Source organism: Culex pipiens, chromosome 2, assembly GCF_016801865.2.
Source record: "Culex pipiens pallens isolate TS chromosome 2, TS_CPP_V2, whole genome shotgun sequence".
Classification (NCBI taxonomy): domain Eukaryota; kingdom Metazoa; phylum Arthropoda; class Insecta; order Diptera; family Culicidae; genus Culex; species Culex pipiens.
In genome coordinates, this window is record NC_068938.1 from 205555547 (window position 1) to 205577241 (window position 21695).

The window sequence follows — 21695 nt, forward strand, 5'->3', positions numbered from 1 at the left end:
GTCGTGTTTGGTTTGTTGGTAAACAAAATTTGACGTTTGCTGAAGATGATTTTGGTGGTGAGTTTCTTTCAAATGTGGTGAATAAATATAAATGGCGTGTAGAAAATTCCAGCAAGAATAACAAAATAAAAATAAAACACATGAATTTCGTTATTTTATGTAAAAATAATAATAACTGTAAACATTATTCAGAGGAATTGTATTGTAAAATAACTTACTTACATGAGTATAACTATAGTTTTACTCATGTAATTAAGTTAAAAAAGTATTCCTGAAAACACGTTAAAAAGACAGTCCTCACAGAACCTCAATTGTTTAAAGTTCTTCAAATGGTTTCAGATAATCGAATCATGGATTTTTTTTATACATTAAAGTTTTGCTGCCCCTCATTACTTCAATTTAATTGGTTGCTGCCTGTTACACTAAAAATTAAAGAAATCCGTCGCCATATTGCCCGCCATCTTGTTTTAAGATTATCAAACCGATTTGAAACATTCTTAAAGTCATATTTGAACTAAGTGGCCCAGAAATAGTTTATTATAAAACAATCGTGATTCGATTACATATGATGTGAGCTTTTGACGAGACATTCAGATAATTGAGTAGGGACATTTTAATTATTTTTCCTAAATATCAAACAAATCTGAAAAAATATATACAACACAAAAATAAATCAGAGACACTTTTTTGAAATGTCAACTCTTTTAAGTTGAAAGGGTTAAATATGATCCAAGTCAAAATTCCTCTTAATTTCCATATGTTCCTTGCAGTTTGAAATTATCCGGTCATCATTTAATTATTTCCCAAAATTTCAATTAATATTGGTTTTCATACATTTTAAAGCAATGAAATTGACATCAAAATTAATTTCTGTTATGCTCTAAACAAATTTAACAAACAAAGTCAAAATTTACTAAAGACAGAGAAATATTGATTAATTTTGATATTTGATTTCCATATCAAGGACGCAATACTGTTTCAAGTCCCCTTGTGATGTAAATTGAAGTGCAAATTTGTAACTTATGAGTCATTTCCGTTTTGTTTGACGCACGTCTATTCTGGGTTGATAATCGTTTTTTTTAGAGTTTTTAAGTGGCTTGAATCGCCAATTACTTTTTTAAAATATTTGGCATAAATTAATGTATTTTTTGAAAATTCATGCTTAAAACAATAACAAAATTGCAAGAGTTAAAGATTTTAACTTCTTTATATTGACACTTTTTGTTGCTTTCTGTTACTGCAAGAAGCATAACAAATGTAGCATCACAGCAGGTACCACTTGGCTTTGTCAACGGTCGTTTTATTATTTGGCAAGAATTCAATAGATTGCGTTTTTCTACCTAGAAGCTTTCGGTACGATTTTCGCATATTTGGCTCAAGTATAAATGTAAATTATTTGCTTTGATGGCATTTATTTCAGTGCAGACAAGTTTTGACAAAATGAGATCACATGATCAGTTTTTATTTAAAAATATTGATTTTCTATACCGAAATATATACCGAAAGCATAAACTTAACATATCTAAGTTTATGCTTTCGGTATATTTGTTTGATGTTTGAAAACTATATGTTTTGAGATTTTTAAATTTAAAATGTAAAAATAATGATGACTTTTAAGTTGCTGAATAAAATAATCATTTCTAATATGAAATTACAACTTTTGTCGCCAAGCCATTACTCATCATGGGACATTCTTGTCACCAAGCAATCGAATCGATCAAGATCTATGTTGGGCCTACCCCGCACCACCAGCATATGTCGATCATTATGCTTGTTCCTCGTCCTTCTTCTTGCGGTCTCCCTTTCCCATGCATTGCCTTCGCAGGGGTAGAAGGGACTTCTCAAGAATGCGAACCTACCTGCTGGACAAAGCTGTGTTTGCTCTTTTTTCCCCAGAAGGGTACGAGGATATTCTGGTACCAATCAGTCAGTCAGTCTAACGGCGAATAGCAGCGGTAGTGGTTCACTACAAGTAAAACTTTGCATTTTCTATACCAAAAAGTTTTGATAAAGTCCTTTGCAATGGAAGTTGGTGATGTAGTTGAGTGGCTTAGTGCAATTCTGGTAACACTGGTAATTCGGATATCCTGGAGTTTGAGACAAACGATGGCAACGCTTGAGGAACAGAACACCAGCAATTCACGGTACTACTCGGCACGGAATGATCTGGACGTCACGCATCAAGAAAATGACGCCCCAAACATGGAAAGTGTCAGCAAAACACCACAACTGGCAAAATCGTCTACCGAAGTCGAAAAGTCGGTAGTGACTTCAACGCCCCTCGGAAAGGGTGTCCTGGCGGAGCAAATGGTGTCACCCAACCTCTCCGACATCATCGAAAGTCCGCGCGACTTTGCCCACAAGGAGCCCACCCCCGAGGGACTCCGGTACGAGCGGAATCTGGTGGACCAGTTCTGCATGATGCGAATGCCGACCGAAGCGGACGGTGAAATCATCCGGACGACGTTTGCCCGGGGCAAAATCTCGCCGGAAACGGAAATCAAGTACAGAAAGTTTCTTGCGGCGCCTGTGGCGCGGCCAAGACTTCCCCAGCGGAAGCATCTTAGATTGTAAGCGAGTTGTTAGTGGCAATTTGAGTGTTTGTGTAAAATCGTACATCTTCCATTTAAATATAGATTAAATAGTGCAATTACGAATAAATTCAAATATCTTTAGTAAAAATTCACAGTGTAGTCTTTGTTATGATTCCGAACTCACCACAAACCTAGGGGTAGTGAATTCACGTAAATATCGCTCTGTTCATTTGGTTCGTTTTCTCTTCACGAGAGTGGAATACAACACTCGCTCACGCGTATGAGGAACACAAGTTGTGAAATTCAACTTTATTCGTCTTGCTTGGTTCGTACTGCTGCAGTTGGTGGATGTTTTGTGAAAACTTTTATTTTCATGAATTATTTTTTATTAATGTTTCTTAATAGCTTATTGTGTTTTTATTAAATCAAACGATAAATTGAAAAAAAAAAGTAGAAACTCAATCTTAAAAGCTGTTTATGCTTGTTTCTGTTAAGCTTTGAACATGTTTAAATAAGTTTGTTGGTATCAAAATATATAAACGTACTCCATGTACTGGTTTGAAAAATCATAAATTAAAAAAAAAAATTGAAAGGAATTTTCCCATACTAGGTAATGTTGTGGAACTAGGTGAAAGTTTTTTTTGATTTTGATTTGATTAAACTCGGCTCAACGTCAGTATTTGTTTAAAAGAGAAATCAAAACTTTCTTTTGATTTGTTTTTAAGCGCAATTTTGTTTCAGGAAATTTCGTAAATCTTTTAATCTCTCGTAAATTCTCTCTTTTTCATGATTTATAAACAGCACATTTACCAGCAAGAAAAAAACCGGGCTTGTGCTTGAACAGCCTTTTACTTTGTAGATGTAAACAAAGTGGGATCATTCGAAAATCACTTTACGCAGATGTGTTGAGCTATAATTTTGTTTCATTTTGTCTCATTGCTTTTATATATAAAAATCGATTCCAACTTGAATTTAGCAAACATTTTTTTTTTAAATTTTCTAAGGTCTGTTTAATTATTGTTTTCAAGTTTTATTCGAATAAAAAAAGCTGTTTGAAAAACCCGATCTCATATCACCAGAGGTGAAATAGAGCCTTTCTTACAAAATGATGAAACTCCGAAAAATATATTGGTGCAATTAATTAGAAGATTAATTAGATTAGAAATTAATAAGAGTTAGAATTTGACCTAAAGCTTCGAATCTTTTTAGACTAAACCTCGAATGCCATTTTTTTAAATTTCGCAAGATAATTATATTTAACAAGCCTTATCCGACAAACTTCGTTCTGCCTTTTTTCGTTTGTTGACGTTTTTAACTTTTTTGGTTATTCAGCCTCCTGTGATCAAAATTTGTTTTTACGTAACTTTTCCCATACAATCTGCAGATGCTCCGGAATCGGTCCCAGAGTGGCCATAGTGGCATTTTTTCAGCATATAAACCTTCCTTGGACTTTTACGAACCCAACGTAACAAAAAGCAACTTGATCTGACCCTCCGTATGGAACTGATTCGCGTTCGAACAAAACCGTCGAAATTTTTTATATTTATAGATTAAGAAAAACTTATTGGATTGACATTATAAGAAAAAAAAAATAAAAATAAAGGGTACTCAGTCTTTAATGTTAATCTATGATTAAATTGAAAAAAATGTATCGATATTGCACTTGGTCGATCTATTATGAGAAGCCAGAAAGCACACTTTCACGCGCAAGCATAAATGTGCTGGCGTTTATGCTTCGACTTGACGACTTGTCGATCTTTCCAGCGAGAACGAGCCGGGACTTCGAATTTGATGTTCAGTATATGATTTTGTATAAAACCAAAAATTTAATAGGAAAAAATAGGGTAAAAATAAGACGAAAAACGCTAATATGGCTATATCTCTGGAAATACATTTTGGAAAAGCTTCAAATTTTGGGCCCAAGCAGTTTATGGCGCATATTTTCGAATGGCTTTTTGTTTGAAACTGAATTCTTTTAATTTGATAGTGTTATCTGTAAATTAGTCCAAAAAATACCTCTAAAAATAGCTTTGACCACATTTGCTGGTCGAAAATTGTGAATCGTAAAAATAAAATGTTCGTCTCCGACCCCACGGCTACAGATCTGAAATATAAAAATTGTGGGTTTTACGAGCGGTTTTCCAATGATGGAAGACACATTTTTTTAAGAGCGGATACAGACATCGCTCATGTATTTAGAAAAAGAGCTCGAATCAGACTTGGAGTTTCGGGTTTCGGGCCAAAATTCAATCGAAAGAGCGCATCTAAACCTTCAATTATGTTATAGGATTTTTTCCTGGGACGAATTCTCGCCGTGCACGATTTTTTTAAGATTTCGGAGAAAAGCGTTTTTCCAAAAGCAAACCTTAAACCTTTCTTTTGTAACAAAGGCAAAAAGGAAAAAAAAAAAATACTAACATTGAAGAAATGACACAAAAGATTTTCAGTTCAAAGATCTAAAAGCACTCACTCATCGTCGAACGAATCTGCCGACGGATGCGCGCTACCATTCGTGAGCGAACACGACTCGCTAGTTGCTAGCGACTTGGCTGACAGATAAGCGGAATAGACGGCGCGATTGCATTGGAGAGCGAATTAAAAGAGAGAGAGAGAGAGAGAGTGAGAAAAGGGCACAAGAAATTGAGGAATAAGGGAGAGTGAGTGAGAAAGCAAGTATTAGGAGAGGAAATCATGTGTTCGTACAGGATTCTCTCTGCCTACTCGAATCAACCTCATGTTGATTCGGGTCATTCTGGTTGATAAATTTGAAGCAGTAAGATGTGCAAAAGTTCTGGGTTTGAAGAGGTTTGCTGTTTTAGGCTTGGGGACAGGACATTGGCCAATTGCTTCACTCAGCGATACAAATACTTTGTGAATTCAGAGAAGAGAGAATCTAACAAAATACCAGCGCGGCGCTCACTACCATAGTTTTCCGTAAATCAAATGCGTCTTTAATGTTGTGTTATCAACAAAATTGTAGAATATTTGTGATAAAATCGATTTTAAGCAATCATAAAATGATCAAAACAAAGCTGATCGCTGACTGTTATGATTCAGCTGTGAGCGACACAGCGCAATCAGCCCTAGAATCAGCCCCTTCTGAACCATTCGCTGCACTAGCTAATTCGAGAGAAAAAGGGAGAGCAAAAGAGATTATTCCGTAGCGATTGGTGTGGAAGTGACAAACGATAGGAAACGTTCAGGGCAGTTTTACGTCGCTTCCGATTTGTGCTCGCGAGTGGATGAGTCTTTTTGAAGCAACACTTAAAATGACAAAATAAGCTGATAAAAAATGAATTAGGCCATAACTAATATTAATTTGAATTGGCGATTTAATAAAAAAAAAACATAAAATAATGCATTCTGATTAAACTTTTGCATAAAAATAGAACACATTTTTGTACGGACGACTTGATAAACAAACAGTATTTTAGAATAAATATAAAAAATTTCAAGAATTCCAAGATATTTTGAAAAAACTAATTGTTTTCACATGAAACGCAACAAGTTGCCACAGAACAAAACTAAGTAAATGACCATGCGTCTCCACAAAAAAAGTAAGTTGAAATTTAGTTTTGATGGAGACGTGTGGTTATTTTAGTGTTGTGTTGTGTTGTTGAAAAGACCAACATTTCGATGCCCATGTGCTCTTTTGTTCTATCTATATAGGAATTTCAGCAAGTTTAGTACAAAAGATCACACCGGCAACGATTTTTTGAATGTTGTGTTTTGGAAACGTTTGGTATTTTTAAATTTAATTATTTTAGCCAACTTAACACAAAATTAAACAATAAATCGAAAAACACTATCATCCTCAAAAAACCATTCCAAACATTGTGTCCCTGCATCGCGTATCTCTTTCTCCCCGAAGGTTCATCCATTCCACTCACGAGTCGTTCTGAACGTCGCGACCCAACCTCGCACCGTTCTGCGGGCCAGTCAGTCGCGTTTAAGCACCGATTGTGGTGGTGCAAGTTGGTGCTCCTCCTCCTCGCAGTCCCTTTCGGTTGAGTTCAGTGATAGTGCCTACTGAGATTCACAAAGGTTACTCAGACTGCGTTAGTGATTGTGGTGGCCGGTTCTGGAGTGTCGTCGGGACACAATGTACACCGTATCGAAAGGTCCCAGCAAGCTGGTCGCGAAAACAAGGAGAGGTACGTCCAGGGACTGTACTGAACTGCACTGCTCTACGGTCAAATCATATGACGAGCACGGGCCAAATGTTGTGCAATCGATTTTTATTTTGGATGATTTTTGGTCCTGATTGTGAAGCTGCTACTGCTGCTGTTTTTTGGCAACTCAGTGATTGATTCTTCGAACTTTGTGTTTCGTCCTTAGGTATTCCGCAAAACTATGAAAAGTTTGAACTGATGCGGGACTTGGGCAAGAAGAACGGTGGCGGTGACTGTGATATTAGCAATGAGTTTAGGTGAGTAGTACTAGCTGCGTAGCGGTAGAGCAGTTTACATAACATAAGTGAACCTAACCTCAACACGTGCAGTGTTTAGGGTGAAAGGAGGGGGGAGACAAGTGGGGTGGAATGCAGGTCAAACACAGTGCGCTCTAAAGGATTTCCCAAGGAGTCGAGTCTCGTGTGTAAGGACGTTGAATGGCAAAGGTCCTGTCCGTCAGATACGCACTAACCAGTAGGCGGTGACACTTTGTTTGGGGTTCGGCTTGTGTTAGTGTTATGTAACATGACTTGCTTTGGTTTTATGGGAGAACGAGTCGGAGATGAACCGCTGCCAATCGAGACTCTTGCTGGCGGCTGGGTTCAACAGTCTGACAGTCGCCGGTATGTTTCGTAATCGGCGCGCGGAGGAGAAGAAGGTGTTCATTCGAGCATGCTTCCCGGTTCCTCGGTCGGGCGACATTGAACTGACAAACTGAGAGGAAAGCGAGGGAAGTGGAATTGGTGTAAGAAATAGAACATAGATCAACTTCAACAGATGGATGGGTTTTAACGTGGAGGTGCTAACTTAATTAACGGATGCAGGTTACTTTTCTGGATTCGGTAAGGGATAGGATCTCGTGTTTGATTTTACATCTTTGGATGTTTGCTTAGAAAGCTACCTTACTGGTCCAGATAATTTGAGAAGTGAAAATTTTGTATAGAAAATAATCATAGAATTTCCTTATAAATGTAAAATTATTTAAGCGAGTTTTTTCAGGATTCAAATTTATTAATTATTTAGTTCTAACAATGTTGTAACGGAATTTTATAGAGTTTCGATTCTTCAATTTTGGGATATTTTTCAGGCCCTTTCAAAAAAGTATGTTAGAGATAATATCTCGTTTTTAATCAGCTTAATTTAAGCACAACTTACTTTAAAAAATAAATTAGGCCGTTGCAAATATTTTTTAAAGTTTATGTCCTCCATCAAAATCGGCTCGAAAATTAAAGGAAAAAATTCGAAAAACTTTGATCTGATTAAAAAAAAAACTTCAAAATATGAATGAAATAGAAGTCTAATCAACTGAAAACAATATAAATTGCATTTTCCTGCGTGAATATTTAGCATGTTTGGGCTGGTTTAAACAATATTTTGAACATTTGTGAAATTTCGATGTACAGTACAATACAGTTTTTTTTCGTAAAAAAAAGTTTCGTCATTACTGAGATATTCTCAAAACTAATTATTGCAAAAAAACAGGACTGTTGTATAATGCATTTTACAACCCATTTTTCATTGAAATGTTGAATTGCTTGTAATTATAATTCAACTTTTTGCGATCTTTTATAATTTTTTTGTAAAAAATGTCTGAAATAGCTGAGGAAGAAAAGATCAAAACAAACAAAAAAAAGTCTTAGCTAAAATCTACTTCCTATGATATTTTACTGATAAAATTAAAACTTTTATTATTACTTTTTAAGTCTAGAATCCCAATCATTGCAATTTTTATATAGTTTTTAATGTTTTGACAGCAATCGTAGGTTTGACATTTTGTTTTGCAAAATGAAAAATACGAATTCAATACTAACGTGCGTCGGGAAGTGGTTTTCAACAAATCAAAAGATTGTTAACTATAATTCAGAAAAAATTCTAAAATCAAATAAGAACTTATAATTCAGAAAAAGGGTTAAAAGGATAAGAACAGTTTACATTAATTTCTAAGTTACAATTTTTATGTGATATTGAAACAGAATTCATAAATATGTTCAGATTTATAGCATTTTCAGTAGAACACATTTCTAAGTAAACTAGAAATTTTGTATGCTTCTAGCTTCAACATTTTTTGGCGACAACTTGGGTGACAAAATTTTTGTATATAATTGAGGAAATCAATTTCTGATGAATTTGATCATACTTGGAACTTTATTAAAACAAAATTATTAAACTCAGTGAAACAAACATTTAATTGGAAATTTTCTAAATGATACATGAAAAAGTATCCTTACGAATGGTCAACATAAAGAAATCAATTAAATTTGCACACTTTTAGGCTATAAAAATAACTGTTTTTAATTATACTTTGAGGACAAATAAAAAAAATTAGGCAAAAATTATGCTACTACCGAAAATTTGCAAAATATTAATGAACTTATGGAAATACTTTTTTTCCTTAGTTTTTGTTAACAGATTCAAATTTAGAATTTAGTTTTAATTGAAATACAAAAAAAACAGAAAAATAAACCTAATACATTGAAATTAAATAGTTTACAATTGATTGCACATGTTTTTTCAATGAAAAATTCAATTTTCAACAGTTTTTTTAACCTCTGATTTTTGAGGAATTTTTGAAGGTTTTTTTTTTTATTTTTGACAAAAACTTGTAATCTAATTTTCAATATGAATAAAAAAGGATTAGAAATAAAAAAGTAGTTTATGCAACAAGTTGCGAAAAGAGGATTTTTTCAGCACGAGTCGTACATTTATCCAACGAGGTTCACCGAGTTGGATAAATACGACGAGTGATGAAAAAATCAAGTTTTGCAACGAGTTCCATACAACATTTTTTGCAATTCCGAAAACACCCTTTGAACAGAATTATAGGACAATTGTCCATGCATTGAGTCAATGAATCGTCTTATTCAAAAAAAATGTTGAAAAGTATAACTTTTCGAAACAAGTGCTGAAAAGGTCAACTTTTCAGCATCCAAAAGGGTTACTATTCGATTCTGTTATTTTTGGTACAGAAAAGTAGACTGTTTCGTCGTTCAAGAATTACAGGAAAAGTAATAAGTTTCACGACGGCATTGCAAAAAAAAATATTTTCGGCCTGCTCTTTTTTGATAACCAAATTTTTTTAACCTCTGTTTGTGATACTACTTACTTTTCTTGTAAGGTGAAACGTGTCGCTAGTTTTTGGACAACTTCTGATCAACTTAAATCAATTTCTGAACTCGACAAGTTGTTTGCAAACTATTTAGCATCTGCAAAATCAGAATTTCGTAAGTTACTTCATTTTCCGTAAAGGTGCTTCTAAATACTCGAGTTGTAGGAAGACAGTTTGTTCGGAAGACAGTTTGTATAAAACTCCTGTTCAACTTGAATCAGTATCTGAACTCGACAGATTGCTTGCTATCTTTTTATTTATCTTCCGCAACAAATAGAACTTACTTTTTACTTTATGGCGCCTCTTTCCCGATTCTCCTTAAAAAAAACAAATAAGGTTTTAAGGATTGCTTCCAGAAGTCCCTGCTACCATTTAACACAGGGGTGACCATACGTGGCCCGCGAGGTGTTTTTTTGTGGCCCGCGGACCCATTTTGAATGATCATGTAAAATGACCCGTTTGACACTTGTAAACTGCCCCTGATCGCATAAATGTCCCATATGCATTTTCATCACTTTTAAGGTAATGATGCAGTTTCGTTTAAAATCGTGTGCTCTTTCCGAAAAGCCTATAACATCCAGTACTTTGATCTATAAATCAGGAGGAAATCCAGTTTTTCCGTGAAAACTTAACACGTAGCCTTATGTGTGGGACAAACTTCAAATGCGTTTTTCACAGCTTGCTGTTTTTGCATATGGGACATTTATGCGAACATGGGCAGTAAAGCGATTTTATACTTTTTCAAAATTAGAATTATTACATTTTTATGCTGATCTTTTTTTGTTTATAATAATAAGATTAATATTTTGATCCCCATTTTACGACACAAATATTTTGTCCAAACATAATAATTAAAAACAATTTCACACGTTTCAATTTGAGCAAACTAGCAAACTTTCATCAAACTTTTTTGGAAATATTTATAACACGTTCGAATTTGACTTTGGTAGAAATCTGTGCTAATTGCAAAAGTATTTATTTCATTATTAAAACCTAAACTCACAAGCTCGAGAAAAAGGGGGAATTTGTATGGAAATTCCCCCTTCTTCTCGAGCTAGGGAGTTTAGGTGTTAATGAGCAGTCATAATGACCCTTTTCATGAAATGACCATCAAATTTGCTTTGCACTTAGAAACCTTCCCTCGGGATTCAAACTCTCGACAGGTGGATAACGAATCTAATTGACTACCATTTGGTTCAGTCAGACAAAATGTTGAAATCGGACTGATAGTAAAATATTTACAAAGCTTTTAATAAGCTTTTAATAATTGGATTTTTTTTTCAAAAACTTCAAAATATCCAGGAAATTTACGTACAACTTGCTGAAATCCATTAAAAATGCATTCCTCTGCGTTCAGAGTCATTTTGATCACTAGTCGGGTTTATTCAAAAATAATTTGAATATTAGTTTGTTTTCGATGAATGCGTGTTATTCGCCAAAATGATTTTTTTCATCGAGAATACCATTTTTTGAAAATAATGATTAAAATTAAAATGAAATTACATGTCACAATTTTCGAAATAAAAAAAATGAAATTTTAATGAAAATACAAGTTGAATTTTGTTTAAACCTAAAACAATTAAATCAACATTACTGATAAAAAAGTGACATTTTGTCTTTTTCTTTGTTTTAAAAATAATAGAAAATTTCAGAAAACTTCAACGTATTTTTTTTAAATGGCCTATTTTGTTAATTTGGCCCGCAAGCTCATTTGAGCTTCAAATTTGGTCCGGCCTTCAAAAACTTTGAGCACCCCTGTTCTACTTAAAGCAGTGCAGGTCAGATCAGGTTGAAAAAATGTCTTCGAGACATTTTTTTTAATGGGGGTGCTCTGGAGTAACTATGGACTCAACAGGGTCAAAAGTAGTTTTTCATTTCATTTACATACTGTCCAGATTTAATTATCCCTTCTCAAAATTTCTCCACACTTGGGGTGCCTCACATGTGTGATAAGATAACAAAAAGTTAATGTTTGTCCTTCAAGATTTTTCTTCTTTTGACCTGTCTTTCTTTGCAAGAGGTCCCACGGACTATTTGGTAACTTGAGCCCACTTTTTCCAGATAATTTCTCCATGGACTCATCCAAACACGTGTTTCTGTGCCGTTTGCTTCTTTATTTTGGATCACTTCTTCCTTTTCCGCGCCGAGAATTGTTTGACTGTTTCGCTCTGTCAAACAGGAAATTATGTGTGTTGTTTTCCCCTCTCTCGAAACACGCTGCCTTCAATCACGTGTAAACCAGAGAGGTTTGTCTAATCGCGAGTGTTTGTGTTTGTAAGTTAGTATGAGATAAGAGATAATCTAGACCTTTTTTTAAGTATAGGTATTATTTTTTCCTTTCTGTTTGTCATGTTGTGGCGAAGGCTTGACCGTGGGTTACCAGGCCAAAACGCCGCACCTCGGGAGAGAGCGGAACCTGTCGAACTTGACACTGTGCTCCGCGTTGGCCAGCGAATGTCGAGGAGCTGAAGATTTTGATTGATGGGTTTATTTTAGAACAAGCTACCGTTGTTTTGTGCTGTTACAAGTACTGATTACGAGATGAGATTTACTGAGACTACACTCAGTTACGAAAAAACAGTCCTTTTTTACATATTCATAGAAAGTACACACAGATTTTTTTTTTAAATTAATTTGAGGAAAGACCAGGGTTTGAAGAGAGTTTAGTATTGTTTTAGCTTTAACAATAAAATGTTTTCCCCGGTTGCAATTTTACAAGTAACAGAGTGTAACTACTTTCTTTGCAGCGTACCCCGGCCGGTGTTTCAGACAGCAAAGAAATCGGCATCACATCACCTGCGGGCACAGCAACAGCAATCGGAATCAGAACATCTGAGTCCCCAGCATGAGGAGCTGATAAAGTACATCAACGACTGTAAGTGTTTCACCTTCAGATGTACTATACATACTCTACTAGCTGCATGTAATGGATGCGTTGATCTCTTTTTTCTTTTGTGATTATTTTTATTTGCCGGTTAGTTTGTTGCCAGCTTTGGACTTGCAGTCTTGTGTGATTTGAAACAAAAAGAAGAGACATTTTCCAATTATTGGAAAAATGCATCATTATTTAAATTTTCTTAAGAAAAATTAGACTTTCACAAAAATATTAGCTTAAATATTGAAAAATAAAATACGTTGTACAATTAATGCAAATTAACCCCATTTCATCATCTCTCAACCAACGTTTATTGCTTCTGATTGAATGTCTGAGGTTCTGTTTTGCTTCTTTTGCGTCGTACAAAATTGAAACATTTCGCTTGTTTAATTTATTATTTCAGAACTCATATCAAAACTGCTGCCTTCGTCGCTTTTTATTTCCATTTTACTGTTTTGCCACCTTATTTTGTCTTTCGTCGCAATATCAAAACAAATAAATTCAAGTTTCATTTTTATTCGTGACGCAATTGCTCGCGAAACGATCTTCTTCTTGGTCCCATCACGTGAAAAAGATCGTCGCTTTGCGTGCGTCACGAAATTCACTCTCTCTCGCTCACTGTTATGCTCTCCACTCGATGGTGTTCATTCTCAAGCTAGTGCGTTGAGTTGTGAAATGGTTTGTTTGGTGACAATTTTTTATTTACTCTTCTTCTTGTTTTTGTTTTTCAGCGTGGAACATGGTTGTCGCGTCAAACCCCTACGACGTCCCCGGCTCGCCGGATAGTAGTGCAAGTAAGTGAAAACTATTAAATTATGATATTTTTTCCTAGTTGAACTTATCATATTGGAATGGGAATGCATTTTAAATTGATTTCAGCTGATTGCACTTAAATTTCCATTGATTTTTTTAAGTTTTTTGAAAAAGTATTGTTTTCCCCCCCTGATTTTTCGGGCCTACTTTGAAGGGTGGGAGACATAAACTTTAAATAAAATTTGTACCAGTCTAATATTATTTTATAGAAAAAATATATGAAAAATAGATAAAAATTTAAAATTTTACATCAAGTTTTTTAGGAAAAAAAACTTCATTATTTCTTTAAAAATTTCAGTATACTTTTATGTTATACTTGATTACATTTTTAATTGCGAATATGTAAATGGAATAAGGGTTGTAAATATAAATAAAATAATTTTTAAAGTTCAAATCAAATCCTTGAAAACTGTTGCGTTCTATCTGGATTGCATCCAATCAGAACAATATTGAAAATAGAAGCTTTATACATCTAAGATATTTTTTGAACTAGTAATTTCTAGAGTTTTTCCAAACGCCGGAACTTTTTTAATGAAGTATTAAATCAATGTTTCCTTTGAAACTTTCCCTAATTCAAATTTATTATTTAAATTTATTAACCTATAAAAAAATCATGGAATATTGATAGAAATTTGAAATTTTGGGAAAAAGAACTTCATTTATCCTTAAATTATTTTAGTATACTTCTTGTTACACTTGATTACATTTTAATTGCAAATATGGAGTGACTTAAGGTTTGTAAATATAAAAATAGTTTTTCAAGTTGAAATCTAATCCTTGGAAAATGCTGCGTTTATTTTGGATTGCGTCCAATCAAAACAATAGTAATAAATGCATGATATTTACATCCATTATATTTTTCTAGGGTTTTTTTAAGGTTGGAACTTTTTTTAATAAATTTTATTTCATTTTTTCCTTTGAAAATTTCCCTAAAAATCATCGGGTAAAAATCAAAATTATTGCTGAAAATTGAAATTTAATAAAATACTTGTACAAGTAATTGTAAAAAAATTAAAATATATTGTATAGCGTTTAGTTCCCGATTTTTAATCAAATAGGGCACTTTTAGACCATTTTTTCTCAAATTTTGAAATTTGGAACTACAGATCGGTAAATACATTAAACTTAAGGAAAAATGTTATGGACTTTAAACTTTAAATAAAAACTTTAAATAAATTGGTTCAAGTCTAAACTATTTTTTTTGCTTGTTGAGTGATTTTGAAATTGCTGTCGAAAAAACATATAAGATAAAAATGGTTTTTCTTACCCTTAAAACTCTAAAAATATGAAAAACATGTTTTGGTAAAAAAATAATACAAAACTAAAAACAAATGAACTTGTATTGATTTGAAAAAAAAAATTGCATTCGGAAAGTAATCTTTGAGATAGAACAACCATTCTGACGATCTTCAACGGTTATTTTTCAAATACAATAAAATTATAAATTTTTAATTTTTTAAATAATTCTATCTTTTTTATGTTAATTGGGTACTAAAGCCCTATGTAAATTTTTATGTACAACGGTAAAAAACACGATCAAAAATCATTTCTGATCACTTTTTTTCATTTTAATGCAAAATTTTTTTTTGACAATACAACATTTTTTCGATGGATCAACTATGGTCCCCTTGAAACGAGCTGTCAAGTAGGAGCTTTTCTGTCAAGAAGGTCCACGAGGTTAATTTTTCAAAATTGATTTAAAAATCCATTTTAAACGCTTTGTGGTCGTACAAAGGGTCATTGTACTCAGAAAAATAAGCTTTATCGCTGTAAACAATAATATCAGCAATCTAAGCTTCATTTTAGGACCCAATTGTGCTTTTATATTAAAATGAATTAGCATAAAATTTTGAAACAGTTTTTTTCTCCTCCAAGACCAGCCTGTTAGCCTATTTTAAAAGTCAAAGAAAGTTTGAGCATTGATATTTTCCCCCCTTACCCTATCCCCTGAAATGTTCACGTGGGTTATGTATGGCCCCATATCGGAACTTCACAAAAAATCACATATTTTTAGATTGGTTCAATCATACTTTAAATGGAATCTGGTACATTTCGCCGAATGGGACGTTCTACCGATCGGCGACATCAACATTTTTTGATTTTTGAACTGCACATTGACTCGACAGATATAAGTTTTGAAAAACAAATTTATTTCATAACATAGATTTCATGTGATAACATAGATTTCTTATTTAACAATTGGTTTTATAAACCTGGCTCATGTTTGATAAAGTTTAAAGCTCATGGAAATATTTTTTCAAAGCCAATTTATGTTTTAAGAACTGCTCATGGATTCAGAAACCAACAGACTTTTTTGATCGATTAATTTTCAAAGAACTGTTTTTTTTAAATAATAAAAAAAACCCCCGAATTTATAAAATCATTTTTCAAATTGTCCAAAGAACTGGTAATGTTTTAAAGAATGCAAAAACTACAGAAATTATTTTGTTTTGTTGAGAAACCAATTCATTTTCAAAGAATCGGTCATGTTGAAAAGAATGCAAGAACTAGCACAAATTGATAAAATCGTCTTTTTTAAAATCCAAAGAACTTTCCATGATTGAAAGAATACAAAAAGGATAGAAATTAGTTTTGTAAACCCAATTTATTTTCAAAACACTGAGCATGTTGAAAAGAACGCGAAAACTCATAATTTGTTTTAACAATTGCATTTTTTAACCTGGCTCATGTTTGAAAGGATATTAAAGATAAAGAAATATTTTTTCACAATTATTTTTTTAAAGAACTGGAAAACCAAGAGATTTTTTAAAACGAAATATTTCCAAAGAATATTTATTATAAAAAAAAACAGAAACTAACAATCTCATCTGTTCAAAGAACTGGTAATGTTTGAAAGAATTGAAAAATTACAGAAATATTTTTTTTTGTTTAGATACCATTTTTTTATTCAAATTCATTTTGAAAGATATGGTCCTGTTAAAATTAATGCATAAACATTTGAATGAAAAAACTGTTTTAAAATGCATTTTACACTTGCCCAATTGTTTCGCAATAATAAGTTTTCAAAATTTCTAAGTATCGAAGAAAATTTGTTTTTCGCAAGAAAAAATCTTTTTGCAGTACTGTACATCGGAATTTCACAAAAAGTCAAATTATTTTAATCGATCCCAAACACGCTGAATATGATTTTAAACACAAGAAAATGCATTCCAAATTGTTTTTTAGTTAATTTGACTTCATTTTCCATTAAAATTTTGAAGTTGATGTTTTTTGCCCCTCGATTTTTCGGGCTGATCTTGAAGGGCGACATAAACTATGAAAAATATTTGCAACGGACTATATTGTTTTCAGTTATTTGCAGTTGCAGTTATTTCCATAACTACCTACTGAGGAATAAAAGGTGTATCAATGGAAGGAGTTTTGTATTGCCCTAATTAGATTCTATTGTAGTTTTAAACAAGGAGAAAACATCCCTTGAATAGTTTTTTACTAAATTATTTTTGTTCTGTTAATTTAAAAAATTATTTAACCATTTCTATCGATCCATTAAAAAATTGTCATTTGTATTTATATGAAATCAAATGTTTTATTTGGATAATTGTGAATTATTTTAATCTGTAACTTTCATTGATTTCTTCCAGGTTACGACGTCTCCCTCTCGTCGTCCTGCAGCACCAGCTCGATGTCCTCCACCTGCTCCAACAGTAGTACCGGCACGCTGTACTACAACGACCCGCCCAGCCCGGTGCTGGTGGACTTTAAGCCGTTCGACCTGGAGTCCTGGTGGGGGAGGAGAATATTCAACAATATTACCAAAAACCTGTGAAAGTCTGAGAATATCAACTGAGTGAAAAAAAAACAAACAAATCACACAAAAAAAACACAGAAAACACAAGACACAACTGCAAATACTTACCCAGTGCAGGCTTAGGGCAGCTAGGACGAATAAAACAAACAAAAAAAATCTGTGAATTATTCGAAGACGAAGCGCAAAATTGTAAAAAGTAGTAGTACCTATTTCGAAAGTTTGGTTGGAACGACAAATATGCAATTATCACACACACACACCCACACACAGTTCGATATCAGTATGGCCAGGGCGCGCAAACGAGGATGTTTGAGGTTCTGTGATGCGATTTAGAGCATTTAGGAATGATTGGCTTGAGGGGAAAAAAATGCAGGAATCATTTTTGTTTGTTAGCTTGTGTAGTAGATGACTTAGGAATTATCATTTTTGTTATACTAGTAAGTTTTGTTCCTAAAAAGAAGGCGGTTCTTGCCACTGAAAATTGTGTTGAACGCGTAGCTTTGATCCAAATTGTGTCCTTATGTGGATTGTACGCGGTTCAGAAAGGTCATATGAAACTAGAAGAAAAAGAAGGGGAAAATTATCAGTTTATCCTTGTTTTCAGTAGTGCCCACAAACACGAAATTCATTTTTCCTGTGATAACGTCAACTGTTTCTTAAATTGATGCGGAGAATGAATCCTAGACTGTGCGAACTCGGTGTTTTACGGAGGCTGCTTCCGCGGGGATGATTTTGCTAAGCTAAGGATTTGCCGGAAAAGTTGAAAGACATGAGCTCGTTCTAACTGTGTGCGCGTGAGTGCAAGGTATGTACGAGTGTGTATTGAGATGAGTCAGAGCTGATTGTGTGCGAAAGTAATATTACTGAGATAGTTTTACCAATTAGATATGTTATGGAACTGAGATAAGCAAACTAAAATAAAAAAAAATGCTAGTGAGAAAAATCATACAACATTGTTTTTCACATTTTCCCCAAATGAAAGAAATCCCTTTCTCCCTTGCCTTCAACAATGTTCGCATAAATGTCCCTTAAAAGAAGTTTTTTTTTACAATACAATTAGACAGCCACCGGTAAGGTCGATAAATGTCGGCAACGGGCAAAATTGGCATACCCGAGCAGACGGAAATAACTTGGGAATAACATTTTTTGATATTTGAAAATACTAGGCCAATAACATTTTCTGTTATTCATAACAAGATTTGTTATTCTTCATTATGATTTTTTTGTTATTGGATTTTTATTGTGATAACAGACTTATTACATTTTTAGTTACTCTTCGAACAAATCATTGTTTTTATTTTTTGTTATTTTAACAACTAATCCGATCATCCCAATAACAATTGGAGGTATTCTCCCATTACAAAAAATGTTATTCCAAAGTTGTTTTGGATTTCAACCAATATCAGACCAATAACAAATTTTGTAATGATAACATAAACTGTTATTTAACCCTTATGCAAACATTGATTTTTCAAGAAGATTCCATAACACTTTCTGTTATTTTAACAGTATTTGTTATGAGAGAGATCGATCGTAGCAACAGGTGCTGACGGTTGGAAAACTTTTTCACTCCGCGTCATTTTTACCAAATTTTGTTTTTTTCCTTTATATACATTCTTTTATAAGGATTTTTTGTGCTAAAAGGGAATATTGTTTCTAATTGTCGCTGTCGAAGTGCATTTCGTTGAAAATTCAATAAATCGTTCGGAACTGCCAAGGATTAGGAACATGAAAAGTAAGTGGAAGGGCTTAACCAAGCTGGAGGAGGCCGTCACCTGAGCGGAACTGATCGCCATCTAATCCATTTACGGAGGACATGGCGGAAGCCTTTTCAAGAGACTGTGGTAGAGTCTATTCAACCATCCTGGATGTGCAATTTAAACCAGTGAAACATCCGAAAATATTTGTTGGGAGTTGACATATTCGGTACTAAAGGAACGCTTCCACTTCATCCGACCGGCCCGTGTCCTGTCCCCTGTGTCCCCTGGAGTCAGACTATGGGGACACCACCACCAGCTGGCTGTGTTTTTGAAGATTTGCTGTTTCTTGGTGAGAGCTTTCCATCATTATTTGATATTTGATTATATTCCCCTATATTATAATATTATAAATTAAATAAACCCTGCTCCCCTATTCCCACTTTTCCATTCCCCAATCCCGATTTTCCAAAACCAATTTTCTCATTTCCCCTTCCCCCTGAAATAAAATAATTTGCCAATTTACACTTACACACCACACCACAACTGATTCGGAGCGTTTGGTACGGTATGTCCACGCATCCTTCCTACCCTGATGATTCTGTGAAATGTGATCCGTTCACAGAATCTGTCTCTGCGGTTAATGCAATGCAGTAGGCCTGGCCGCTTTAATTTTTGCTATACATTTTCGGGGTAACTCGGATGTACTGCAATTATTAATATTGACAAGAAAGGACTTGGGGCGTAATCTAACCGCAAGTTCTTCCAGGATGCTTTCTTCGGACTGGCTGCGCTTGTGTTCGATTAGATTAGATTAGATTAGATTTGTTATTGAAATGGCATGAATTTTGTCATTACCGTCTGCCCGGGTACTCCTTTATCACAAAATTTACGTGAAAACTAGGGTGTCCCGAAAAAAAATGACCGCCTGCTTCTCAGACGGAAAACTGTTTTTTTTTGGTTATTTGAGGCATTTGTGCCAATTTTCAGCGATATTGGTTAAGATTAAGCTATTGATACCTGAGCCTAAATATGGTGAATACATTTTTTTTGAACAAAACTTTAGAGCAAGTCCTCGAGCAAAGCATACCCATCTTGCATCGACCTCACCAATCTGCCTGAAATTTTCAGGGGTTGTTTGTACATATGAAACTAGCATCTGGCCAAAATATGAGCATTCTAGGTCAAAGGGAAGTGGGGCAAATCGGGACACAATGTTTAAAGGTTCAAAAACGTCAGAAATCTTAAAAAGGCTATAACTTGGGCAAAATTCAATTTAATTTCAAAATTCAAAATGCATCTGAAAGGGCTTTAAAAATGCAACAAAATGCAGGATAGAACATCCCAATTGGTTAAATCTAAAGGTAGTTATTGGCATTTTAGTGAAAAAATAGCATAATTTTCAAACTCAAATAAAAAAGTGTTCCATCCAGATATCAACTCGGTTCGACCTGCAGCTTGTAGGGGACATCTGGGACTACCATCTGAGACTGAGAACGCTTTGGGTAAGGCAGTTTAACATATTAAATAGACACTTTTACTTTTAGTGAATTTTTTGGTTGTAAATTTTTGCTCGGGGGACCCCTTAGATCAAATTTTCCGGTGATAATTTTATCATATTCGTGTTCCTGAGACAATTTCACAATAGAAACATGCACACAAATGTTTATTTTCATCCATTTTAACCCTTTAAAAAATAAAAGTTAAAAAAATCTTCGGTTCACATTTATTGAAAATCAAGTTCGTTTCCAAGGATACTAGTTAGATGACTCCAGAAAAAAAAGCAGCTTCTTAATTTTTTTTCGACTTTCATTTTTTAAAGGGTTAAAATGGATGAAAATAAACATTTTTGCGCATGTTTCTATTGTGAAATTGTCTCAGAAACACGAATATGATAAAATCATCACCGGAAAATTTGATCTAAGGGGTCCCCCGAGCAAAAATTTACAACCAAAAATTCACTAAAAGTAAAAGTGTCTATTTTATGTGTTAAAATGCCTTACCCAAAGCGTTATCAGTCTCAGATGGTAGTCCCAGATGTCCCCGACAAGCTGCAGGTCGAACCGAGTTGATATCTGGATGGAACACTTTTTTATTTGAGTTTGAAAATCATGCTATTTTTTCACTAAAATGCCAATAACTCCCTTTAGAATTAACCAATTGGGATGCTTCTCCCTGCATTTTGTTGCATTTTTAAAGCCCTTTCAGATGCATTTTGAATTTTGAAATTAAATTGAATTTTGCCCAAGTTATAGCCTTTTTAAGATTTCTGACGTTTTTGAACCTTTAAACATTGTGTCCCGATTTGCCCCACTTCCCGTTGACCTAGAATGCTCATATTTTGGCCAGATGCTAGTTTTATATGTACAAACAACCCCTGAAAGTTTCAGGCAGATTGGTGAGGTCCAAACGACGTCCCATACAAAGGGGTATGCCCTGTTCGTGGACTCGCTCTTAAATTTTTAAATCACTAATAACTTTTCGGGATCAAATTTTACAGATGAGTAATTTTCTACTAAATCTACTAAAAAACTTGGTGATTTTTAATATCACTTTTTGTCACTAAAACTTGATTTGCAAAAAAACACTATTTTTATTTTTTTTATTTCTGCTATGTTTAAGGAGACATCAAATGCCATCTTTTCAGAAATTTCCAGAATGGGCAAAAAATCTTTGACCGGGTTATGATTTTTTGAATCAATACAATTTTTTTCAAAAAATCGAAATAT

The 21695-nt window shown here is 33.9% G+C and overlaps 1 protein-coding gene across 2 annotated transcripts; it reads left to right on the forward strand.

Annotated features, from left to right (window-relative positions):
* Nucleotides 1-6463: 6463 nt before the first annotated feature.
* On the forward strand, nucleotides 6464-18215 carry LOC120422234 (uncharacterized). Of its 2 annotated transcripts, XM_039585618.2 has the most exons (5): nucleotides 6464-6688; nucleotides 6873-6963; nucleotides 12560-12687; nucleotides 13419-13481; nucleotides 17103-18215. In XM_039585618.2, exons 1-5 carry the CDS (start codon nucleotides 6637-6639, stop codon nucleotides 17285-17287), a joined length of 519 nt encoding a protein of 172 aa, XP_039441552.1. In that variant the 5' UTR covers nucleotides 6464-6636; the 3' UTR covers nucleotides 17288-18215. The 2 variants fall into 2 exon arrangements, with proteins under 2 accessions (XP_039441552.1, XP_052564385.1); XM_052708425.1 differs by lacking the exons at nucleotides 6464-6688; nucleotides 6873-6963 and adding an exon at nucleotides 7142-7329.
* The last annotated feature ends 3480 nt before the right edge of the window (nucleotides 18216-21695 follow it).